Source organism: Paramisgurnus dabryanus, chromosome 5 (assembly GCF_030506205.2).
Source record: "Paramisgurnus dabryanus chromosome 5, PD_genome_1.1, whole genome shotgun sequence".
Lineage (NCBI taxonomy): Eukaryota > Metazoa > Chordata > Actinopteri > Cypriniformes > Cobitidae > Paramisgurnus > Paramisgurnus dabryanus.
This window is the reverse complement of record NC_133341.1, coordinates 33,260,586-33,283,020: the sequence shown is the minus strand read 5'-3', so window position 1 is coordinate 33,283,020 and position 22,435 is coordinate 33,260,586. Positions and strand designations below refer to the sequence as shown.

The 22,435-nt window shown below is 36.0% G+C and overlaps 1 protein-coding gene across 1 annotated transcript in view; it reads left to right on the top strand.

Annotated features, from left to right (window-relative positions):
- The first annotated feature begins 5,067 nt into the window (after positions 1–5,067).
- lmx1ba (LIM homeobox transcription factor 1, beta a) overlaps positions 5,068–22,435 on the top strand; it is a 34,066-nt gene continuing 16,698 nt past the window's right edge. Inside the window, exons 1-2 of the mRNA XM_065250072.1 lie at positions 5,068–5,467; positions 6,486–6,672. Coding sequence (XP_065106144.1) covers positions 5,395–5,467; positions 6,486–6,672 — 260 coding nt within the window. The 5' untranslated portion in view covers positions 5,068–5,394. The remainder of the gene's footprint in view (positions 5,468–6,485; positions 6,673–22,435) is intronic.

Below are 22,435 nucleotides of genomic sequence, written 5' to 3'. Positions count from 1 at the left end.
TTTATTTAAATAAACGCACACAAACCACAGAGACACATTTAAGACTTCAAGGATTAAACTTATTCAGATGCTACAGAAGCGGTTACAGAAGTGAAACATGTTTATAGTCAATCATTATTTCATTTTCTCTTAATCCGCCTGATGTTTTTTTTTGTGAGTGCCTTTCTTCTGCATGACTGTTTCTGTTGTTTATGCCCTACTGTATGTACAGCAGATGTGATATTAATGTATGATCAGAAATATTTGAAAGGCAATACCCACACACTGTAAAAACGCATGAAGTTAAAACAACTTGGTTTTCAACTAAAGTTTTGACCTGTGGTAAGTTAACTTTTTATAGCTGAAATTGCTGAAAAAGTGAATGCTGGTTCTGAACTTCTGATAAAAAGGTCTAGTGGAGTCCATGCCTCCATGGGTCAGGGCTTTTTCGGTGGCAAAAGGGGTCCTACACAATATAAGGCAGGTGGTCATTAAGTTATGGCTGATTGGTGTAATTTGTTAAGTTAAAGTAACATAAAAATATATATTGATTTGACAAAATTGTGCATTTTAAATGGGATGTGTCACAAGACTTTTTTAAGATGTATAATAAATCTTTGGTGTCCTCAGAGCACATATTTAGCTCAAAATACCCCACATAATTTATTATAACATGTTAAACTCAAACTTTGTAGGTGTGAGCAAAAGTGTGCCGTTTTGGGTGTGTCCTTTAAAATGCAAATGAGCTGATAAAATTCAAACACTGATCGCAGTGATTGTGGTTTGTTGCAATTGAAACTCAATTGTGCTGTCAATTATTTTCTCTCTTTCTGGACTAAATGGCAGTGCTGTGGTTGGATAGTGCAAATTAAGGGGTGGTATATTATTATAATAAGATCTCCTTATGACATCATAAGGAGAGACAAATTTCAATGAGTATTTTTTTAACGTGCTTGCAGAGAATGGTTTACCAAAACTAAGTTACTGGGTTTTGATCTTTTTCACATTTTCTATGTTGATAGAAGCACCATAGACCCAATAATGGAAAAAGACAGATTTTCATGCCATGGCCCCTTTAAACTGCCTGCTTATGCATGTATACATGTGCACTCTTTAAATCTGGATACGCACAGTTAAATTTTGGCCACAATTTGTCCGTCTGAGATTAATTTTGAGAATGCTTAAAGATTCCAGTTATTATTTAGTTTTTGATTGCATTGAGTCGAGACCAGGACATTGGGTCTTATGACTTAGACCGGAGCCATGTTTTTGTGGTTCTTACGGGTCTCACCTTCACTGAAAATGTAATCTATTGTAGATCTTAAATCTTCATTATTTTTGTACCCTAAACTGTTTCATTATCAGTGAATAATGACACATTTGGATCTTCACAATTTTTAAGGCTTCACATGTAGTTTTATGTCCTTTTTCCCTTTTGAAGTTTGACAGGTGTGCTCACTATGAATTGTGAAGATCCACATGACATTTTATTTTCAGGATAAGAATATTCACCCACACATTGACTGGATGTCATTCAGGAAAGTGCCATAATGTAAAGAATTATGTGTGTGACTTTATAAAGTATAGGAGCTTGATCTAAGAAATATTGACCTTCGGTTTATCAAAAATGAAAAAACGAGTTGCTTGTTTCAATAAACTAATGTTTCTCTTTTGACACTTCTGTGTTTTAGTTTTGTCGTCATGGAACGAAAGTTGGGCTTCCGACCAGACGTTTATAACGGAGACCTCCCAGTCAAAATCTTTCTCTGAAGTTTGTGATAAAGTCTTTTGATGCCTGTATGTTTCCATGAGCTTCACAAGAACCTTAAACCACAATACAATTAAACAAGTATGAACAACATAAATAACGAAAGAAGAAACCCAAGAAACCTTTAGTCCAAGAGAGGCGTCTGAAAGGTCATCCTGGGCTTCTCTGATTCATCTCATCTTGTTATATTTCACAGTATTAATAAGTCAATTCATGATGATTTTATCATTCTGTTCCCCATCATACTGACAAACATCCATTGCAAATTAGTTGTGGCTCCTGATGAAGGTTAACAAGAGAAAACTGAATGAAGTTTAGATTGTGTTGTGGTACAGATCACACACTCCAATCACATTACATCTAACCACACGAAACACTTTAACAGCTTGCTTTGAAAGACCTTCAGAGATTTTCCTCACTTGTTAAATTTATTTACATGCCATATTTTCCATTTAAAAAAGTGTCACCTAAACAGAGATTATACAAATTTGCTTTGATATTGTAAAAGTCATTTGATCAGAGCTTTGATGAGGACGGATTTTAAGAGATCTCATTGTGGGAGGTTTTCCTAAATTAACTCTCACACAAAACATCCACAACTTAATACTCCACATCCACTGGTTTCTTCTTGTAACACACTGACAGGTCAAATCGAACCAGTGAAAATCACAAAGCATAAACAGATGAGCACAAAGAGCCTTTCAGTTAATATGTGATACACTTCATGATGGCAAAATAGTTTAAACATTTCATCTTTTATGTTTTTTTTTTTTAAGATATAGCTCAGAAGTTCATAATTTAGGACATTTACTAGTGGTCCTAGCTTTTAATTTGGTCTAATATGTTTCTACTGGAATTGACAAAGTGACGAAATACAAAAGATTCAACTTTTAACATAATAGAATGAACACTTTAAATAATTTAACCTTGGTACAATCAATAAAAAACATTGATTTTAATTATGTTTTTCTGAGCACAAGAGACATCTGCAGAAGTCTCCATTAGTTCACAATCATATCTGCATGAAGGATTATGATTCAGATTTAAATGATACCCAAGATGCTTTCGTTAATATAGAATATTATTTTGTGGGAAACATAATCACAGTGTTTACCATTTATTTGTAATACTCAAGTGATTTTTGTGATTTACTGTTTTCTACATAAAATCATCCTATCTAAAATAAAGAACGTTATGTGAAAATATAACGTAATACTGACTGAGTAAGATCATGACAAAGATGATTGAAATCAAACTCCTCATCATTAGATTATAACACTTTATTCTGGACAGGGTCACAGAGTTTTATTTTTTGTGCATGTGTTTAGTTGTATACCTGTATGCTACCATTCCTGCTGATTTAGAGATTTTAGGATCTTTTAGGTCCACAGATCGTCAACACATAAGGAAGCTACACTTCTTCTTACTGGACGCGAGAGGGCGCAAGAACTCTCTATGAAAAACATCATGAAGATGAAACTAAAGAGAGAGTCATTCTTATCAGACTTCTGAAAACTGACCGTGACTTCTGCCTGATTCTGTAATTTTTATTGATAAGAGTTATGAAGTGACTTTATACTTGTACAGTCTCTTATTAGTATAATGTTTGTTTGTCAGGAAAACACTTTCTGCTTATGCTGCAATATGTAAACGCGGAACAAATGGACAAATACTGGATTTATTTCCTCCTTATCATGAAGTAGGCTATAGGAATTAAAGGTTAAATTTAACAGAATAAGAGGGTTTGCTATTCATTTTGTTTACTTGATTTAGTTAGTTGAGGTTTATTAAATTTAGTTTGCAAAGATTACAGAGAAATTTTCTTTGTTGATAACCTCAGTGCGTCAGGAAAGACGAACTTTAAGTCTTTATTACTTCACAGTTTCTATATAACACGAATTTACCACTACGTGATAATTACAAGTGATTAATAAGCCAATAAAATAAAAAACAACAACAATAAATCAGGATAGATCTATATTACTATTTTTTTGTATCTTAGTACAAAATTTGCATAACACATTTTTTACCTCATGACGAATGTTTTTGACCGCATTATAGATTTTTTTAAATCTTTATATGCCTATAATTGTTGCTTAGATTATGTTTATGATTTATATTAACGCAAATAAAAATGAAATCGTGAAATCTCTCTAACAGCACATAACATCTTGGAGTTTAATAAATAGCGACGGGGAATACCACATCATTTCTTTAGATATTTTTAATAATTTAACGGGACAATAAATGATTATAATGTTTATACAAATTCGATTCATTTTTAACCAGGTTTAGAGAAAGGCATATTTAATATACAGCAGAGTGTGTAAATCATTCTGTCATAATTAAAACAGAGATGAATATTAATGAGTAAAGTAATAAAGACACAAACTCCCCCTTACTTCTGTCTTCCTTTCTTATTCCTCTCGCCATTATTGCCCCGAGATATCTATCTGTGAAATGAATTTGCTCCCATTTGAAACAGAAAAGATTCGTCTGCTTATGAATTTTACATGCACACTGGATATTAGACTGGCGGCCTTAAATCTGCCTTTATCTCACTCTTTATTAATCATGCAGATAAAGCTTCATTTCATAAAGATAACCGAAGAGCTCAGTTTATGTGCAGGTGCATGAGAGAGAAATGAAATAAAGCTTTGTTAACGGAGAAAAAAACGGAATATCGTCCTTCTTTAAAAAGACAAAATAAATACAACACATTCGATTACTATCAAGAAAAAACAAATATTAAAGGGAATTTTAATATAAATGTTTAATATATCATGTAATGTAAATATAGAACAGAATATAATTATATATAAATTAATATTAAGTTATAGGTTTATAACGTATCCTGTAATATAATTTAAAAATAATGTTAAAAATAACTTGTATTCTTTTACAAGAAAAAACTAATAATATCTTGTTTTATAATACATTAATATGTTTAAAACGATATTATTGAAATTAAATCTATAAAAACTATCTTTAAATCTCGCGGTTTTAAACCTAAAAACGTGTAACTTGAAGTAATTCATTCTCACATAAACTGACCTGATTTAAAAAGTATTCAATTTATTTTTTTTAACTAATGTATAGATGGTCATATTACCTGTCCCGACTAAAAAATATATAGCCTACACCCGACTGCGTCCAAAACAACAAAATACGAATCTTAATTTCTTTAATGTTTCTGATCAAATGTGATGTAGGTGGGTGTGATGATGTAGGCGGTTCTCCTGTGATTCAGCACCAATAGAATCACACAGAGCTGAGGATGCGTGACGTGAGGAACACAAACAGGACTCATGACAAACTCACCGAGACCTCACTGAGATCAATTGTCCTCCTCTCGTGCACTTCGGATATATTACAGCTTTTCTCTACATGACAGTCTGTCATTTCATCAGCGGGTCCAGAAGTGAAGAAGAAGAGGAAGCTGGACGGGTTCTCCAAAGATCCAGAAACTAAAGAAACTTCTTCACAGATCTGCTGCGTGATCCACGAACACTTCGCGCTCTTTTATTACGATTACAAAATACGATGTTTTCTTGACAGATTTCAAACCTGCTCCACGTGAACCACAGCGAAACGTCAGCTTTCAAGGGTTGTCGTACGATTCACTGTACAGATATCACAGTTTCTGCATGAAGATGTTGGACGGAATCAAGATTGAAGATCAGTTAAGATCAGGACCAACATCTCTAGGACTGATGCTTAGTAAGTTTGACAATCTCACGAAAATGTACAGCACTGTAAACAATTTGCTGTAGTTATGCAGCTGTTTGCCAGTAAGTTACTGTAGGTTTAAATTGATGTTATTTACTGGAAACAGTTTGTTCAAAGTTAAATGAACATTAAACATTAACAAGTCTTTATCTTTACAGAATAAACTATAAAATAACAGCCTCATGCAAAGCATTCTGGGAAACAAAATCTGAAGGAAAAAAGAGAAAAAGGTTGGTGAGGATTCTGGGATGCTTCCCAGAATGCGTTGCATGAGGCTGTTATTTTATAGTTTTATTCTGTAAATATAATGACTTGTTCATGTTTAATGTTTATTTAATTTAAGACAAACCATTGGCAGTAACATAAATGTAAATCTACACTAAGATACTGGCAAACAGCTGGCAGTAATAGTGTAATTTCTACAGACATTTTTAATAGTAAGTATTCACACTGTAAAATGTCGATGATAAAAAAAAATTAATATTGCATGCAGTTCAGGTCACTGTTGCACCTTAACGATTTTTTAAACAAATATCAAACTTTAAATCACAGAAGGCGCTTCTTTCAATCCGTTGGCCTATTGCCTGGTAAACACAGTAAAGTAATATAGTTTTTGTAAACGAGTTAAAACTATTATTATTATTAGTAGTAGTAGTAGTAGTTGTTGTTGTTGTAGTATAAATGATGTGCAGCCCAATAAGTAGTAAACATGCTAATATCACGTTAGCCACCTGAAATAGGAATCCAAACTAGCTGTAATTTTAGTTAAATCAGATGAATTGTACAAAATTCGATAAAAAAATCTAATTTATTATTACAAAATCAATCTCGCTAGACAAATGTCAATAAAAAAAATAAAAAACAGCATTTTAAATATGTATATATTAATAAATAGGCCTAATTCAGGAAGTGTCTGCCTTACAGTTCCGTGTAGTTTTAAAAATCGTTTGATATGTATGTGTTATAAATGTTCAAATATGGTCTTGATTGTAGTGCTTGTGTTTGTCAGGTTCTGGTTGCTCTCATCAGAATGTGTGTGAAGGATGTCAGAGACCAATATCTGATCGATTCCTGCTGCGCGTGAACGAGTCTTCATGGCACGAGGAGTGTGTACAGTGCGCCGTGTGTCAGCAGCATCTCAGCACGAGCTGTTACAGCAGAGACAGTAAATTTTACTGTAAACACGATTATCAACAGTAAGAGTCATTTCACTTTATTACATCTGTGTGTTTCACATCTGTGCGCAAAACAACGAAAATCCATTCAGAGTTTATACTGAGACTGTGCGTGTGTGTAAAGGGTATATATTAAATAATAGTATTAATAGTATCGGTTTATTATTATTATTATTATTATTATTATTATTATTAGGCTATTATTATAAGCATTTGTGCATATCGTAAAAAAACCCTGCGCAAACAGAAATATGATTTCGTTAAAAGCGTTTTATTACAGTACGTATAGGCTACGTTAAAACGCATTTGTTATATTAGGCTATATTATATTAAAACCAATTAAACGTAATTAATAATATAATAATATATTAAATTATATGATATATAGGCTATTATATTCTATATATTAAAATAAAAAAATATCTGGTAATTGACCAAAAACAATTAGGAACATTATATATCACAACTGTGATCTATAACAATACAAAATGTGAACTAAAAATAAATGCAAATAATGATGCAGCATATGCATAGTAATGATTTGTGTTATATTTACAGCAACTAAATAATAAAATATTATATTTATAAATTAAATGAAAAGCTAAGCGTTCCATTATTGTTTTAGAGACAGTTGAACCTTTTTCATGTTTTGTGTGTTTTAATATTAAAATCTGATTTTAAGTGATTAGTTTTAAGTTGTCATTGTCATGAAGAAATATAATATACTAAAACATGAATACATAGGCCTACAGTACACAGAGATATGCATTAGCCTATATTTGTTTATCCTTTAACATTACACTAAATTACACCATTGCAAAGCCTAACACTTTTAAAAACTCACTGCCTCACACAAGTTCATTTCAGCAAACCACATTTTCACTCAACTGTGTAAAGTGACTTTAACAGCTTGTTATTTGTAAATCCCATTTAAAGCAGCATTTATTTACTGATGAGGGGCTTAATTTACACCCGGCCTCTTTTATTAAACAAAGATTAACAAACCCATCACAACCGCAAGACTGAGATACAGAATACACACCAACCAGTGCTCAGTCATGAAACTAAGATTAAAACACACACGCATGCACGCACACACGCACACACACACACACACATGTTGAAAATAATGTCCTTATATGGTATTTAAAGTTGAATTGTTTTTTAAAGGTATCATTCATTGGCTGATGTGTGTTTTTGGGTGTTTGTCCAGTGGGTTGCTGGTATATTTTGGCTTTATTGGTAAGAGAGTAGATAGTGATGTAATAACCTTCAACAGAATAAAAGAAACATCCGTTTAGTCCTCTGAATATCACCATAGACACTGAACAGCACACTGGGAATGTTAGAGGACTTTTAAAGTTTAAAGTGCTTTGTGTTATTGAGAGAAAAGAAATATGTGTTGATCAGTTGTGTTTTATTCGGTCTTACCAGCAGTACATTTATTACATTGATCAACAATATTGGATTGTTTATTAGTTACTACAAATTATTTCAATATACTTTATTTGTCTTGTGTAGATATACAATAACTGTTTGATTGTTTTAAATTTGGTGCCAGATAGGTACATACAGTATATACAGTATATATGTCTTGCTTTAAAAATAAACAATTTTTCTTATATTCTGCATGCAAAACTTGCTGTAAATTCAACTTCTATAAGCTCTGACGTGGCAGTGCATATCTCTTTAAACCCCAAACAATGAGAAAACTTCACAACTTTGAAAAAGATCAATAAATACTACAGTGTTCTCTTCATATTAGAGAAGTTTAAACTAAAACTTCAAATTCAATCAAATTTTATTTGTATTATCATCATAAGCAAACAGTCAGCACAGCACAGGAGAAAGATTTTAGGAATGCCTGGAAATTGTACGGATGGATATTTATTGTAAATGAATGTGAGGATAACAGATTTAACACAGAGCAGACAGAAGTTAAGGGTCTCTCTCTCTCTCTCTCTCTCTCTCTCTCTCTCTCTCTCTCTCTCTCTCTCTCTCTCTCTCTCTCTCTCTCTCTCTCTGTTATATCTGTTTGCTTTAAATTTGTTGAAGTTCTTTGTGTGGTTTTGCGTTGGATTTTATATAATATCAATGAATTCTGCTTCATTTTGGCCCACTTGAATTATTTGCTGTCAGTTTTGTGTAACAGAAGTATTTGTGTAACATTCCTGTGACCCTTTATAATAATACAACATATCAGAAAATTTAAATGCAGTGAAATGAACTAAACTATTGAAAGTATGGATTGATTTGTGAGGTTGATGCATGCCTGTGTCTCCCAGCTCCACTAGTTTCTTTCTCTCTTAAAATCTCTCGTTCTCACTTTCTCTCTCTTTTCTGGTTTGGAAAGTTAAACATCATCTCTTGTCACCCAGCTGTGAGGAGAGGATGTCATGAGCGTGTGAAGTGCTGTGTACCTGCAGACCTGCTCTCACACGTTCATCTCACATTCTGACCCTACATGTGTTGAGTTGTGTACGGTGCACTGGAGAGGAGAATCATTATCTCGTGTAGATGTGAGTGAGAGTTTGTGTGCATGCAGAAACACATCACATCTCAGCAGCAAGTCAATGCACATGATGCCACCACGCATAGAGAAACTCAAAAACAATTCACATTTATCTTATAGTGGATGTCATATCTTGTTAAAGATTTTTATTGGTTTTGCTTAAGCAGTTTAGTTTAATGCTACACATTTGTTTGAGTTTTTTTTTCCAATTTGCAATGCATAATACTAACATTCAACTATTATTTTACAAGTACTCAACTCAGTTAAGAAGTGTAACTTCTTGCTCAGTTTACTTAAATAAGATGAGTTACTTAATTGACTTTATTCATTTGTGTTTGGACAACATCAATCATTTTCATTGACTAACTGAAATATGCAGAGATTTGAGTTCCCAGCATGCAGCATTCAGTACACTGTAAAAAATACATATTTTTGTTAAATCAACTCAGATTTACAAGTCATTTCAACAGAGATGAGTTGTCACAACTTATAAAATATAGTTGAGAAAAGTCAACTTAAGTTTATAAGTTATTACAACTTACCTGCAGTTATAACAACTCATCTCTAATCAATATAAATAATAGTAAGTTGAAATGACTTGTAAATCCAAGTTGATTCAACCAAAAATTTTAAGGCAGCAAAGTATTTTTTACAGTGTATGGTTAAAAAAGAAATATATATTTTTTAAATTGTCAAACAAAAGCTAATTTAAGTTAGTTGGCTCAACACAAATTTGAGTGAACTTAACTTTTACTTGTAAGTACAATTTTCATGGCTTATGTTCAGATAAATCAATTCAATTGTGTGGAAATAATTTTATTAAGTTAAACCAACAAGCTATGTCTTGAAATGTGTGTAATAATAACAAGGCACTTAAAGGAAAAATGAATGAGACGCTTTGAGTAAGCATGAAGATATTTAGGTCTTGTTGAATAGCTTGAGTCGCTCGCTCCTCTCTGTAATGAGATTAATGCTTTCCTCTGTGTTACCGCCCCACACTTTTATCACTGACTGTGACACCGAGCTCCTGACGCTTTGTGCCACCGGAAGCTCCATCCTTAATCCACTTATTCACGTGAAGAATGAGGAGTAAGAAAGAGACGACAGAACAATGTAGAAGTGAAGGGGAGGATTTTTGGTAAAGCTCCCCTGAATCTCTCATCCGTAACCAAACAAGAGAACATGAGGTTGATATGAGGTATAAGACTCATAATTATGATTCTTTAAAGATAATTATTTAATCCTTTACACCAGGGAAGGGCAACTTCGGTCCTGGAGGGCCAGTGTCCTGCAGAGTTTATCTCCAACCATAATTAAACACACCTGAAGCAGCCAATTAAGGTCTTACTAGGCACACTAGAAACTTTTAGGCAGGTGTGCTGATGCAAGTTGGAGCTAAACTCTGCAGGACACCGGCCCTCCAGGACCAAAGTTGCTCATCCCTGCTTTACACTCTCATTAGACTTCTGTGCTAGGGCTGTCAAACGATTAATCACGATTAATTAATCACGATTAATCACATACAAAATAAAAGTTTGTGTTTGCATAATATATGTGTGTGTGTGTGTGTGTGTGTGTATGTATTATGTACAAATAAATACACACACATACATGTATACATTTAAGAAAAATGTTAGGTAAACATTTTTTAAATATATATTATCATTATATAAACCATTATACATCTTAAAAACATACATGAATGTGTGTGTGTGTCTTTATATATACTGATAATAATTACACACAGTACACACACATATACAGTAAAAAAGACCCAACGCCGCTTCCTTCCATTGTAATAAACTGAACGTAAACAAAAATCGACGATAAGCACAGAGCTACGGTATCAAACTTTGGCCCAAACGCTCGCGCGCCCAATTTAACCTAGCCACTTGAAAGTCTCATTTGACTGGCTTGCTAAAATAAGTAAGTTAAATACAGCTCATTTGTTGGTGTGAAATAACACAGAAATTGCAGAAATTGAAAATTAATAGTTAGTTAAGTCTTCAGTCTTCCTTCGAAGATTCTAGAGTCCGCTTAGAGATGCTGTCAATCACAAATGTCAATCATAATGCCATGCCCTGTTTCTATAGCATCAAATTACTAGCTCCAATTAAACGTATCATAAAAATGAATAATTGAACATATATCAGCGTGATAACAACTACCTTAAAGGTGCAATGTGTAATTTTTAGGAGGATCTCTTGACAGAAATGCAATATAATATACAAAACTACATTATCATGGGTGTTTTCATTACCTTGGAATGAGATGTTTTTATATACATGCACGAGGGTCCCCTTACATGGAAGTGACCATTTTGTGCCACCACGTTTCTACAGAAGCCCTTAAAGGTGCAGTGTGTAAATTTTAAGGGCATCTAGTGGTGAGGTTGTGAATTGCAACCAACGGCTCGGTCCACTGCTAACCCCTCGCTTTTGAAACACGTAGAGAAGCTACTGTAACCATCACTGGACAAACAGGTCACCGTCGGAGACAACTTAGTAAAAAAAGTCCGTTAAGGGCTTCTGTAGAAACATGGCGCCACAAAATGGCGACTTCCATGTAAGGGGACCCTCTGTGTATGTAGAAAAAACGTCTCATTCTAAGATAATAAACACATAACGGTTCATTATGAAAGGTCTTTATACACCCCTGATAATATAGTTTTGTATAATATTTTGCATTTCTGGCAAGAGATCCTCCTAAAAATTACACACTGCACCTTGAACAGACAAACATTTTTGTCTCAGACGATTACATGTTTTTCCAGTGGCAGCTAATGTAGTTTCTCTATGCGTTTTAAAAGCGAGAGGTGAGCAGTGGGCTGAGCCGTTGGTTGCAATTCGCAATCTCACCACTAGATGCTTCTAAAATTTACACACTGCACCTTTTAAGGACCAAACCAATCTTTCAGAAAATTTTATTGGAAGTGTAATTTATTTTTATTTTGACCCGAGTCCCATTCGTTTGCATAGAGAGAGCGGGGTTTATGACAGCCACCATCACTTTTCAAGATGTATGAGGCACACCCGATGTAAACACAAACAAAGCTTCATGGATGAAATATTCTTTATTGATCTGAGAGCTTCCATGTCTTTTCTTTACTCAGTCATCTGTTATATGAAGTCTGTTGAGCAGATGAAGCGTGATGAAGCTCAGGTGAACATCAGTTTCTCCTCACATTGACCTCCAGTAGTGCAGAACTAATGCACTCATGACAGGTGGCTTGCAGGAGAAAGACCTCTCCGTCCCAAATCTCTTCCACATTCCAGAAGATCCCAGATCTTCCTCGACTCCAGGCCTGTGTCCAATCATATGTAGTGTTAACAAGATACTTTTGTGTCTATATGAAGTTGTTTGTTGCCAGGGCATTGTGATGGTTGTTAGGTGGACACTTTTTATACACTTCAATACAAAACATTTTTTGCACGTTGTTGACCACAGTTGTGAAGATTAGCTGTAATATTTTCAATCTGCTACCACACCCTTTAAACGTGAGACATGGATATTTCAGCATTGACGCTTTGCTTTGCTTTAATCTGATCCTAATATTCTGATAAAAAGTTTTTTATCTGTGGGAAAGTCCTGAATCTTTCTGTTATCCACATCTTTTACCCACCATCAAACTCTTTATAGCTCTCCAGTAAATGTGAAGGCAGGCAGGGGCGTCACATTGTAAAAACCGAGCGGTCAGATTTATTAGAAACCACAAGATCTACTGTGTTTTCTGTCTATCAAAGGGATCAGGCCGTCCAGGGGCGTGTGTCCGGGTGTAAATCCTCGATCCCGGGCCCAGCGGGCCGTCACGACATCTAAACACGCTTCAACTCCTCTGAGCTCCTGGAGACGGGTGGAGGTTAGGGAGCATTTAAACACTAAAGAAACCGCGTTCGCCCTCCCCGTTACAAAAACAACCATCAGTAAAAACTGTTTTGTGTATCGTGTTTCTAGCCTCCCGTGTCTCGACCCACGCAGCACTCGTTTCTCTCACACCAATGCTGATTTTGTGATTTGTGAACTGGGTTGTCAGAACCTGAAGGAGCTTCACACACAAGTGGTTGTGTTGGAGATGTGAGTGTCAGTTTTGGGTCATGACTTTATTGTTAGTGCAAGAATCATCATCTACATCTCTCTGTAATCGCTCTAATTTTACTTTAAAAGGCACAAAAGGATCTCTTTAGGATCTAAAAAGTTTTCCTAGACATGAAAATCAGCTTTTATTTCTTTCTGATGGGTAAATCTTTTATACAGTACTGTCTGAACAAATAATTATTTCATGTTCATTTTGAGTAAAAATATTGAACATGAAAGAATTAGGCTATATGGAATTTTTTTATATATATATATGGTGATAAGTAAACTCAAAATATTTTTTTAGATGCGGTGTAGATGTTGTGGCCTTGGTGAGGCACTTGAAAGGTTTTCTTTTGAATTAACTTATCTGTCTTTGTCCAAGACTAAATACTGCTAAAGATTTGCACTTTATATGTTCTTTGTTTCATCATTATATTCTGTGACTCATGTTGGACAAATCGGGGTTTCCATGAGCCAGGTAAATCTTGTTGATTTAGTGACATGTGGCACTCCGTGACCTCCACACAGTGTGAGAGAGGATTGCCGGGTACCAATGATCAGTTCAGAGCAGGACAAAATACATCGCCCTCATCACAACCCCAGAAATAGCCTCTAACTTTCCTCTGCTAAATGTGAAGGTTGTGCGTCAAAACTCATACATGCATTTGAAAGCCAGTCGACTTCGTTTTTTTCTTTTCTGACACCAAGACAGAAACTTTACCCTGTATAACAGATCTAAAACACACACACATGCACACAGACACGTGCACACACACACACACGCACGCTTGTACGCACGCACGCACGCACGCACGCACGCACGCACGCACGCACACACACACACACACACACACAAACACGCATGCATGTTTTTATATGACTTTACATTTAAATGATAAACAGTATTTGTTCATTTATTTGTTAGCGTTGCACTGCAAAAAAAGATTTTCAAGCAAAACATTCTTAGTATTTTTGTCTTGTTTTCAGTATTTTTTTTTTTACAAATTCTTAAATTAAGATGCTTTTTCTTGATGAGCAAAATGACCCAAGACAAAAAGTCTAGTTTTTAGACCAAAAATATCAAATTTAAGTGATTTTGTGCATAAAACAAGCAAAAAAAATCTGCATAAACACTAAATTCAAGAAAAATATAAGAAAGACTTGCTTACCCCGTTTTGCTCATCAAGAGTAGGAATCTTAATTTAAGAATTCTTTGATATTTTTACTGAAAACAAGACAGAAATACTAAGAATTTTTTCTTGAAAATCATTTTTTGCAGTGTGTGTTGGACTGCATGTTTTAACTCTTCATTATAATAATGATGTTTAAAATATTTTTTTCCATTCACAAAAATATAAAAGCGAATACAGAGTTTTGAACACTGTAATAAAATCTAGTCTCATTGATTTAGATTTTTGTTGGCCAGGTTTTTGTTTAATGCAATTGTTAATTCAAATGGTTTATGTACAGAAAACTATTTCGTTTGGTTCCTGTGCATTAATTTTTTTTCGCTCCCTCATCCTCACAGAAGTTTTACTTGATTCTGTATTTCACTTATACTGTAGTAGTTAGTTTAAAGAAGAAACTGATCTAGAAGAGAGACTTAAGGCCTCACGTCTTTACTTCACAGCTCGTAAAGTTTTCACGACCTGTGGCAGTTTGTCTATCTTAACTCTATCTTAACCTGTCGGAGGTCGATCACAGTGGTGGTGTTGGCTGTCCGTCACCACGCCCTGCTGGCAGAGGTCAGGCGGGCTCTCGGTCGGCCACGGGTCGTGCTTGGATTCGTCTCTGTAGAGGTTCCAGGCTGGAGGTCTGTGAGAAGAAAGTCTTACAGTCTTCTTCCCCGGGCTGCGGCGTGTAACCCGAGCTTCTCTTTAACCTTCTGCTCTCAGCGGGGTCTTTAGTACGGTGCTGGATGGAGGAGCTTTGGGGGAGATGTGCGGAGACCTGCCACTGTGCGTGGCGCCTCTGTGATGCCCGAGGGCAAATCTCGGGTCCGTGCGGTGAGACGTCACGCGAGGGGCGAGCGAGCACATGGTTTAGGTCAATTCCTTCCCACTGTCCCAACCAGCAGCTTACAGATCAAAGCTTGGGCTTGAGTTTGCTCTTCCTGTGACATTCCCAACATTCCGTTCAAAACTTTACAATGTGTCTTCTCATAATATGTGCTGCTTTTAATCTTAATTCTCATTTAATTGCTTGCTATTCATACTGATATACACACAAATCTAAGGTGCTTCATCCGTCTCTCAGTGTTCAGATGTTTGGTGGTCAGTTAAAGACATCTCGAGCTGTTTCATGCTGATTTTTCATCATCTGTCACGTTGTTGATTCATGTATTCATTATTTAAGGCTTTGACAGTACGCTTGAACTTCACTCTCTTAGATAAATAATTCACTTTCCTTTTGTTATTGTTTATATGCTGATACAGGATCCAGTTGCTTACTTGTCTTTTATGTTTCACAAATATTTTCTTTTGACCTCATTTTAGTTTATAGTCACTGTTGGTAGTCATGTTAGTCCAGATTTATGATGTCGTTCTCTATATAAATGCTAAATCTGTGATGATGGTTGGTTCTGAAGCTCTTTCGAGTGAAACTTTTTTAAGAACATAATTCTCCATCAAATAAGAAAAAAATAAGTTTTGGCATTTGGTCATTAAAGTACATTTGTTAAATTATCTTTATTGTATTGTGTTAAAAAAAAATTCTCAATTGTGAAACTCATTGATTAACTGTAAAATTTTGCATGCTTGTGTGTGCATGCGGTATTGGTGTGTTCGTCCGTGCGCGCGCGTGTGTGTGTGTGTGCATGCACGTGTGTGTATGCATGTGTAGGCGTGTGTGTTTGTGTCTGGGCTGGTGTGTGTGCTCTTATGGATGTGTGCGTTCGTGCATGTGCATGTGTGTGTGTGTGTGTGTGTTTGTGTCTGGGCGTGTGTGTGTGCTCATATGGATGTGTGCGTTCGTGCATGTGTGTGTGTGTTTGTTTGTGTGTGCATGCAGGTACTGGTGTGTTCGTACATGTTTGTGTGTGGGTGTGTGTGTGTGTGTGTGCATGTGTAGGCTTAAGTGTTTGTGTCTGGCCGTGTGTTTGTGCTCATATGTGTGCGTTCATGCGTGTGTGTGTGTGTGTTTGTGTGTGCATGTAGGTACTGGTGTGTTCCTACGTGTGTGTGTGTGTGTGTGTGTGTGTGTGTGTGTGTGTGTGTGTGTGCGCGTGCACGTGTGTGTGTCTGGGCATGTGTGTGTGTGCTCATATGGGTGTGTGCGCGTGTGTTCATATTCAGTATGTGAGTTGGCAGCACCCGGGTGAGAACACGGTTTATGTCACAGTAAGTCTTGCTTATAGAGAGTGAGTGTAACCACATGTTGTTTTCTTACCACGCCACATACCGACCACAATGTGTGTGTTTGTTTGTGTGTGTGTTTATGTGTGTTGTTCCAAAACTGAAGTCATGCTGTTTCAAACACAAAGGACGTGTGGAAATGTAAGTATAGGAGTGTTATGTGAATTGTGAATAAAGAGCAGGTTTATGAAAGGAACCGGTGGTCACTTTATAGACTTTATGTTCATCCGATACTTTCAGCATGAATGAAACGCAATGGTCCAGAAACCTCTACTGTCACTGACCGTTCTGCGTCAGACAGCTTAAACTTCACAGACTCGTCCCCCCCGATGAGACTTCCGTCTTTATGTCTACCACGGGCCAGAATGACACTTAAAGTGTCGGGGAAAAACAAGCGTTTATGTGGTCGATTCATAAAGGCTAAAGGTTCAAAGTGTCATCTGTGAGGATGTGTGAGGGAGACACAAACAACAGTCGTCTGATGTTACAACACAGATTTATAAGACAGCGTGTTGTGGAGACAAATGTTTGTTGAATTAATTACTTTTATCACCCGGCAGGCAAATGAGAAGCAGACATCAGGTCATGGAAAATAAGAAAAAGAGAAATATCACACATAAAGATTTCTTAATATTAATAACATCATAATAACATCATAATAACATAATAATAACATAATAATAACATAACAATAACATAATAATAACATCATAATAACATAATAATAACATCATAATAACATAATAATAACATCATAATAACATAATAATAACATCATAATAACATAACAATAACATAATAATAACATCATAATAACATAATAATAACATAATAACAACATAACAATAACATAATAATAACATCATAATAACATCATAAAAAAATTGTGCTTTTTTACCATTACCATGACTGTATTATAATGTTTAATGTCATTGTAAATCAAAGCTTGGGCTTGAGTTTGCTCTTCCCCTGATATTCCCAAAACAAAATCATGTTGCTGTTTTTGACATGAACTATGACATCTGACATCTGCAAAGAGTAACTCCCATTAGGATTGTGTGTATTTAGGATTGTGTGTCTGTGTGTGTGTGTGTGTGTGTTATTTATCACAGCTGTGGGTTTGATTTATGCTTCACTTCATGGTGTCCTGAATTGACAAGGAAAATGTGTCAATTAGGGCACAGGGGAGACATGACGCTTTATTTCTAAAAGCTAATATTGTGTGTGTGCATGTTTGTGCATGCACGTGTGTGTTTGTGTGTGTGCATGTGTGTGTTTTGTGTACACTATGACACTGCAGATGGAGGTAATATCAGCTGGTGGGTTGGCTGACAATGCCCGAAGGGAACATGAAACTGTCAGAGTTAAGATATGTCAGAGAGAACTGTACACACACACACACACACACACACACACACACACACACACACACACACACACACACACACACACACACACACACACACACACACACACACACACACACACACACACACACACACACACACAGACACAGACACACACACACACACACACACACACACACACGCACGCACGCGCGAGCATGCATGCACACACACATGCACACACATTGCACTTAAATTTTTAGGTGAAGTCAACTTTATTTTTTTTTTCTTGACTAGTGAAGAGTGACTGTAAGTTGAATTTAAATAAGTTAAACTAATTCAACTTACAGTAACTCAACACTAGTCAAGATAAAAAAATTAGTTGGATGACTCAAATTCAAGTTGATTATTCTTTCTTTCAATCTTTCTTTCTTTCTTTCTTTCTTTCTAAATACACATGACTCTTTCTTTATTTTATCTGTGTGGTAAGGGCCCCTGGTAGGAACCCAAGGAGCCATTTAGCAGTTTCAGTTGCCTGCGGCCCTTAAGGGACCTTCAGAGATTGTCTTTATTAACTCTGCGCGCGCGCGCGCGTGTGTGTGTGTGACAGTGATTGTCATTGGCCCATCATGTCTCTGTAATTACTCTATTGATATTCCATCTGCAATAACCCAACACACAGACAGACTCATTAACATAAATCCACCAGCAGGAGATACTGATGCTGATCATCACTAGACATCCATCATCCTCTCTCTCTCTCTCTTTATTTATTTATATTTGAATAAGTTTTAATCTTTCTTTCTGTTTTTTTATCTTGATATTTGCAAAATATCATTTGTAAATGACATATGAATATACGGAAGTCGAGAGAGGACGTGCACTTTTATTATTTTTACTTGCTTGTTTTCTTGTGATCACGACTTAAATTCTCATGATCTCAAGAAAACAAAAGTTCCTTTCTCGTTATCCTGACATGATAATCCAAATGTCATAATGTAATTTCCTGTCCATAATATTTAGTGTATTTTGAAGTGGACTGCTGATGCATAAGTTGGGGTCTTCGCCGTTACCACATGTAGCTAATGTGTAGCCGATAGACTTAATAAATAAATAAAGTTGGATGGTTCATGTTCGTGAGTTTAGGGACCATCGCTAAAGTAATACTGTACACGTTTCTATCATCAATAGTATTTAACAGTTTATTTAAATAAATATCAAAAATCAAAAAAGTGTGCATTATAGCTGACAACCACATAAACACGTTTGTTTTGTGACTGTTTGTTGACTTTTAGTCATTCCATTTAAATGCTGTTAAAAGTAGAAACGTGTATATTATTGAGTAACTTAAATACGGTCCCTAAATTCACCACTGTAAAATTGTAAATATTGAAAAATCTATTTCAGATTGAGCGAATCTCTGATCCAAGTAAAATCTAGTTTGTTCATCCATGCTAATTTAGCAAAATATGCTTTTGCTGTTTACAAACAAAACAACACGTTCTGTGACTTTGTATGTAATCTACTCGTGCAAATTGTTGAACTCGCATCTGGTGGAAACCCACAGTTAGCAGTAACAAAAAAAAAACGGCTTTCGTGGAACAAACTTAACTTCCGGTAAACTTCTGCAAAGAATCAATAACAACAGAGTCCTTTTAAAGTAGTTTATTTCTGATAACAAGCAAAATAAACAACAAGTAGATTACATTAGTTCAAATCATAGCTAAAATGTGTACTATATAATGTTAACTACAGATCGGCTGCCAAACCTTCCTTCACATAGCGCTAATCCATGATCGCCATCTCCCCTTGTCTTTACGAAACCAAAACATTTGAGGTATTTGTTCAAGAGTTCAGTTTAGCCACCAGTCTAAACCATTAAACAAACAGAGACCGGAAGTTAAGCTCCATCCAGACGCGTAACCACGACAAAACATGCCTGCATCCGATGAAAGAGTCTACAGGAGTAATGTGGCTCTTGGCATCCGTGTCATATCGTTCACACCTGAGGAGTCTTGGAAATCAAACTGGTTCTTGTGGTTCATCAAAGCTGTGGAAGCACAAAGAGTCTCTTCTCTCTCCTGTGAGCACAGTTTAACCTGTTTGCACCTGACACAGAGGGGGAATAGCACACATAACTCAGAGGATTAGATTCACTTTGGCTCAGATTCAGTCCTCATGCACGAGGAGGGAGGACGGAGTCTCTTGGGTTTATTACAGTCATGACACAGGCATTTTATAATCTGGACTAAGCATGAGTCCTGTGTGTCCCTGAGGTCTTTGTATGAGGAACACACACCACCAAATCATAAGGAAGAAGAATTTGCCATTTGTTAGGTTTAACAGAAGAATGAAGTGTTTGGTGGCACATTGATGGAGTTGTGTGGTTGTCTGGTTGTTACTCTGATGTTGTTGAGGTGTTCTGGTGGTTTCTGCATGGTTGCTTATGGGCTCAAGTCAACCCCACCCCAGTTTATGTCTGCTAGCCAGAAATCAAAATGAATTGTGACACTTGCGCTTGTCAAACATTACCGCTGGTTAGTTCATGCGCTGAACTACACCTGTATGAACTTGAGCAGAACTCACTTCATGCATTCACATTGACAACAGTTGATGAAAACTCATTATAAAAATTAAAGTGAGTTATTTCTTTATAAAAGCCTCTTGTTTCAGACCTGTGCTGATATGTGTGTGTGTGTTTACGTATTTGTATGTGAGAGCCATTTCCTTATGACAGTATTTGAATGATTTGAATGAATACGGTCTTATCAGATTTGTCTGAATGACTGCTATCGTCCACGTCTTTCAACTCTGGCAATTTTCCTCATCCATGCCCGTGATGCTATTACAGTCCATAAGGTCTGTATCAGATAGGGCCGTGTCATTTCAACACATCACTGTACTTACAGTCTTTCATTTCTACATATGGAGAAGTTTTTCTTCATGAATTAATTCAGGCTGTTTCTCTTGCTCGCTTAGTTTTCAAGCAGATTTGCTTTTGTTGGACTTAAATGAGTTTCCACTTATTAATGTTACTGTCATACTGTACAGCGGTTCAGTTTCACTTCTGTACCATGTGATGTTATGTAAAAGCATTTTGGTGCATGAATTTGTAACATCCAAATAGAAATCAAGTACTAGTTCTTACATTAATTATTTTATTTCCATTTATATCCACTTTAATTTCTCCTGTAACCAACCTGATCTCACGAATGTCCATGTTATAGTCACAGAATATTTTGCGCATTTATCCGAGTTGTTGTCACGGAAGTCCGCATTTTTCTGTGTGCATACCACGGACTTTCTTTTCTTTTCCGTGTTTCACGTATTGGTTACTCAATTGTTTTTCTTATTTTCTTACCATTATCACTTGGGTTTGGGGTTAGAACGACTTTCTGTTACATAAAAAGACATCCTAACCCAAACCCGGCTCTAACCCTAATGCCAAGTGACAATTGTTTAAAAATCAGAAAAAAATAGTTTAAACCAATAGTTAAAGTGAGATCCTTACCCAATCCCCAAATCTAACCCCGAACCCAAGCAACAATGGTTTAAAAACAGGAAAAACAATAGAGTAACCAATACGTGAAACTGGAAAGAAAAGTCTGTGTTACGGACACAGAAAAATGCCAATGACACGGATAAATGAGCAAAATATTCTGTGGCTATACTACGGAAATTTGTGAAATCAGATTGCCTGTAACACACCAATGCATGTGTGTACATTATAACCTCATTCAAACAGAACTTTGGTCTCAGAAAATTTCCGTAAAATTGTCAGAGAGGCTTCTGTAACGTCCCGTAAATGTTCTGGGATCGCTCCCGTAAAGAGGATTTAGTAACATTGCCATAACATTCATGGAAAGCATTCTTGTGTGAACAAGACACAGAAACAATACAGAGCATCACACACTGCTTATGATCTTATTATAAACTTAAATGCACACGCGTGGTTTCTTGAGAGAGAATCACGGATAATTAGCAAACTTCAGAGGCTTTGGATAAAACCTACCAAGTGCAGGACTTCAAATATGTCTTTAGGGATCTTTATCGCATGTTTGGGAATGCACGTACAAATTTTGGAAAATTCTTGGTAGTGTGAATGAACCAAAAATCAATCGACCCCGGACGCATTTTCCGTGTATTTTCCGTAATCTCTGTGTAATAAGGGCTTATGACAAGCCAATGTTTATATTTTAGTCTTTTGCTATTCTACAGGCTAAGCTTACATGTATATTTTTATACTTCTATATATTTTATGTGTAGTCTTGTGCTCAGAGACTCGCAGGAATATGTGTGTAAGGTTTTGCTGTTGGGATTTAAGAGGTTATGACAACTACAGTGAGTCAAGAGAAAAAAAGAATCAAAGAAACTGGCGCTTCTCTGGACCGGCCGGGTACCATTCACATCACCAAATACATAACAGATGTGTGTGTGTTTGTGCGTGCGTGTGTATGTGTGTGTGTGTGTGTGTGTGTGTGTGCGTGCGTGCGTGT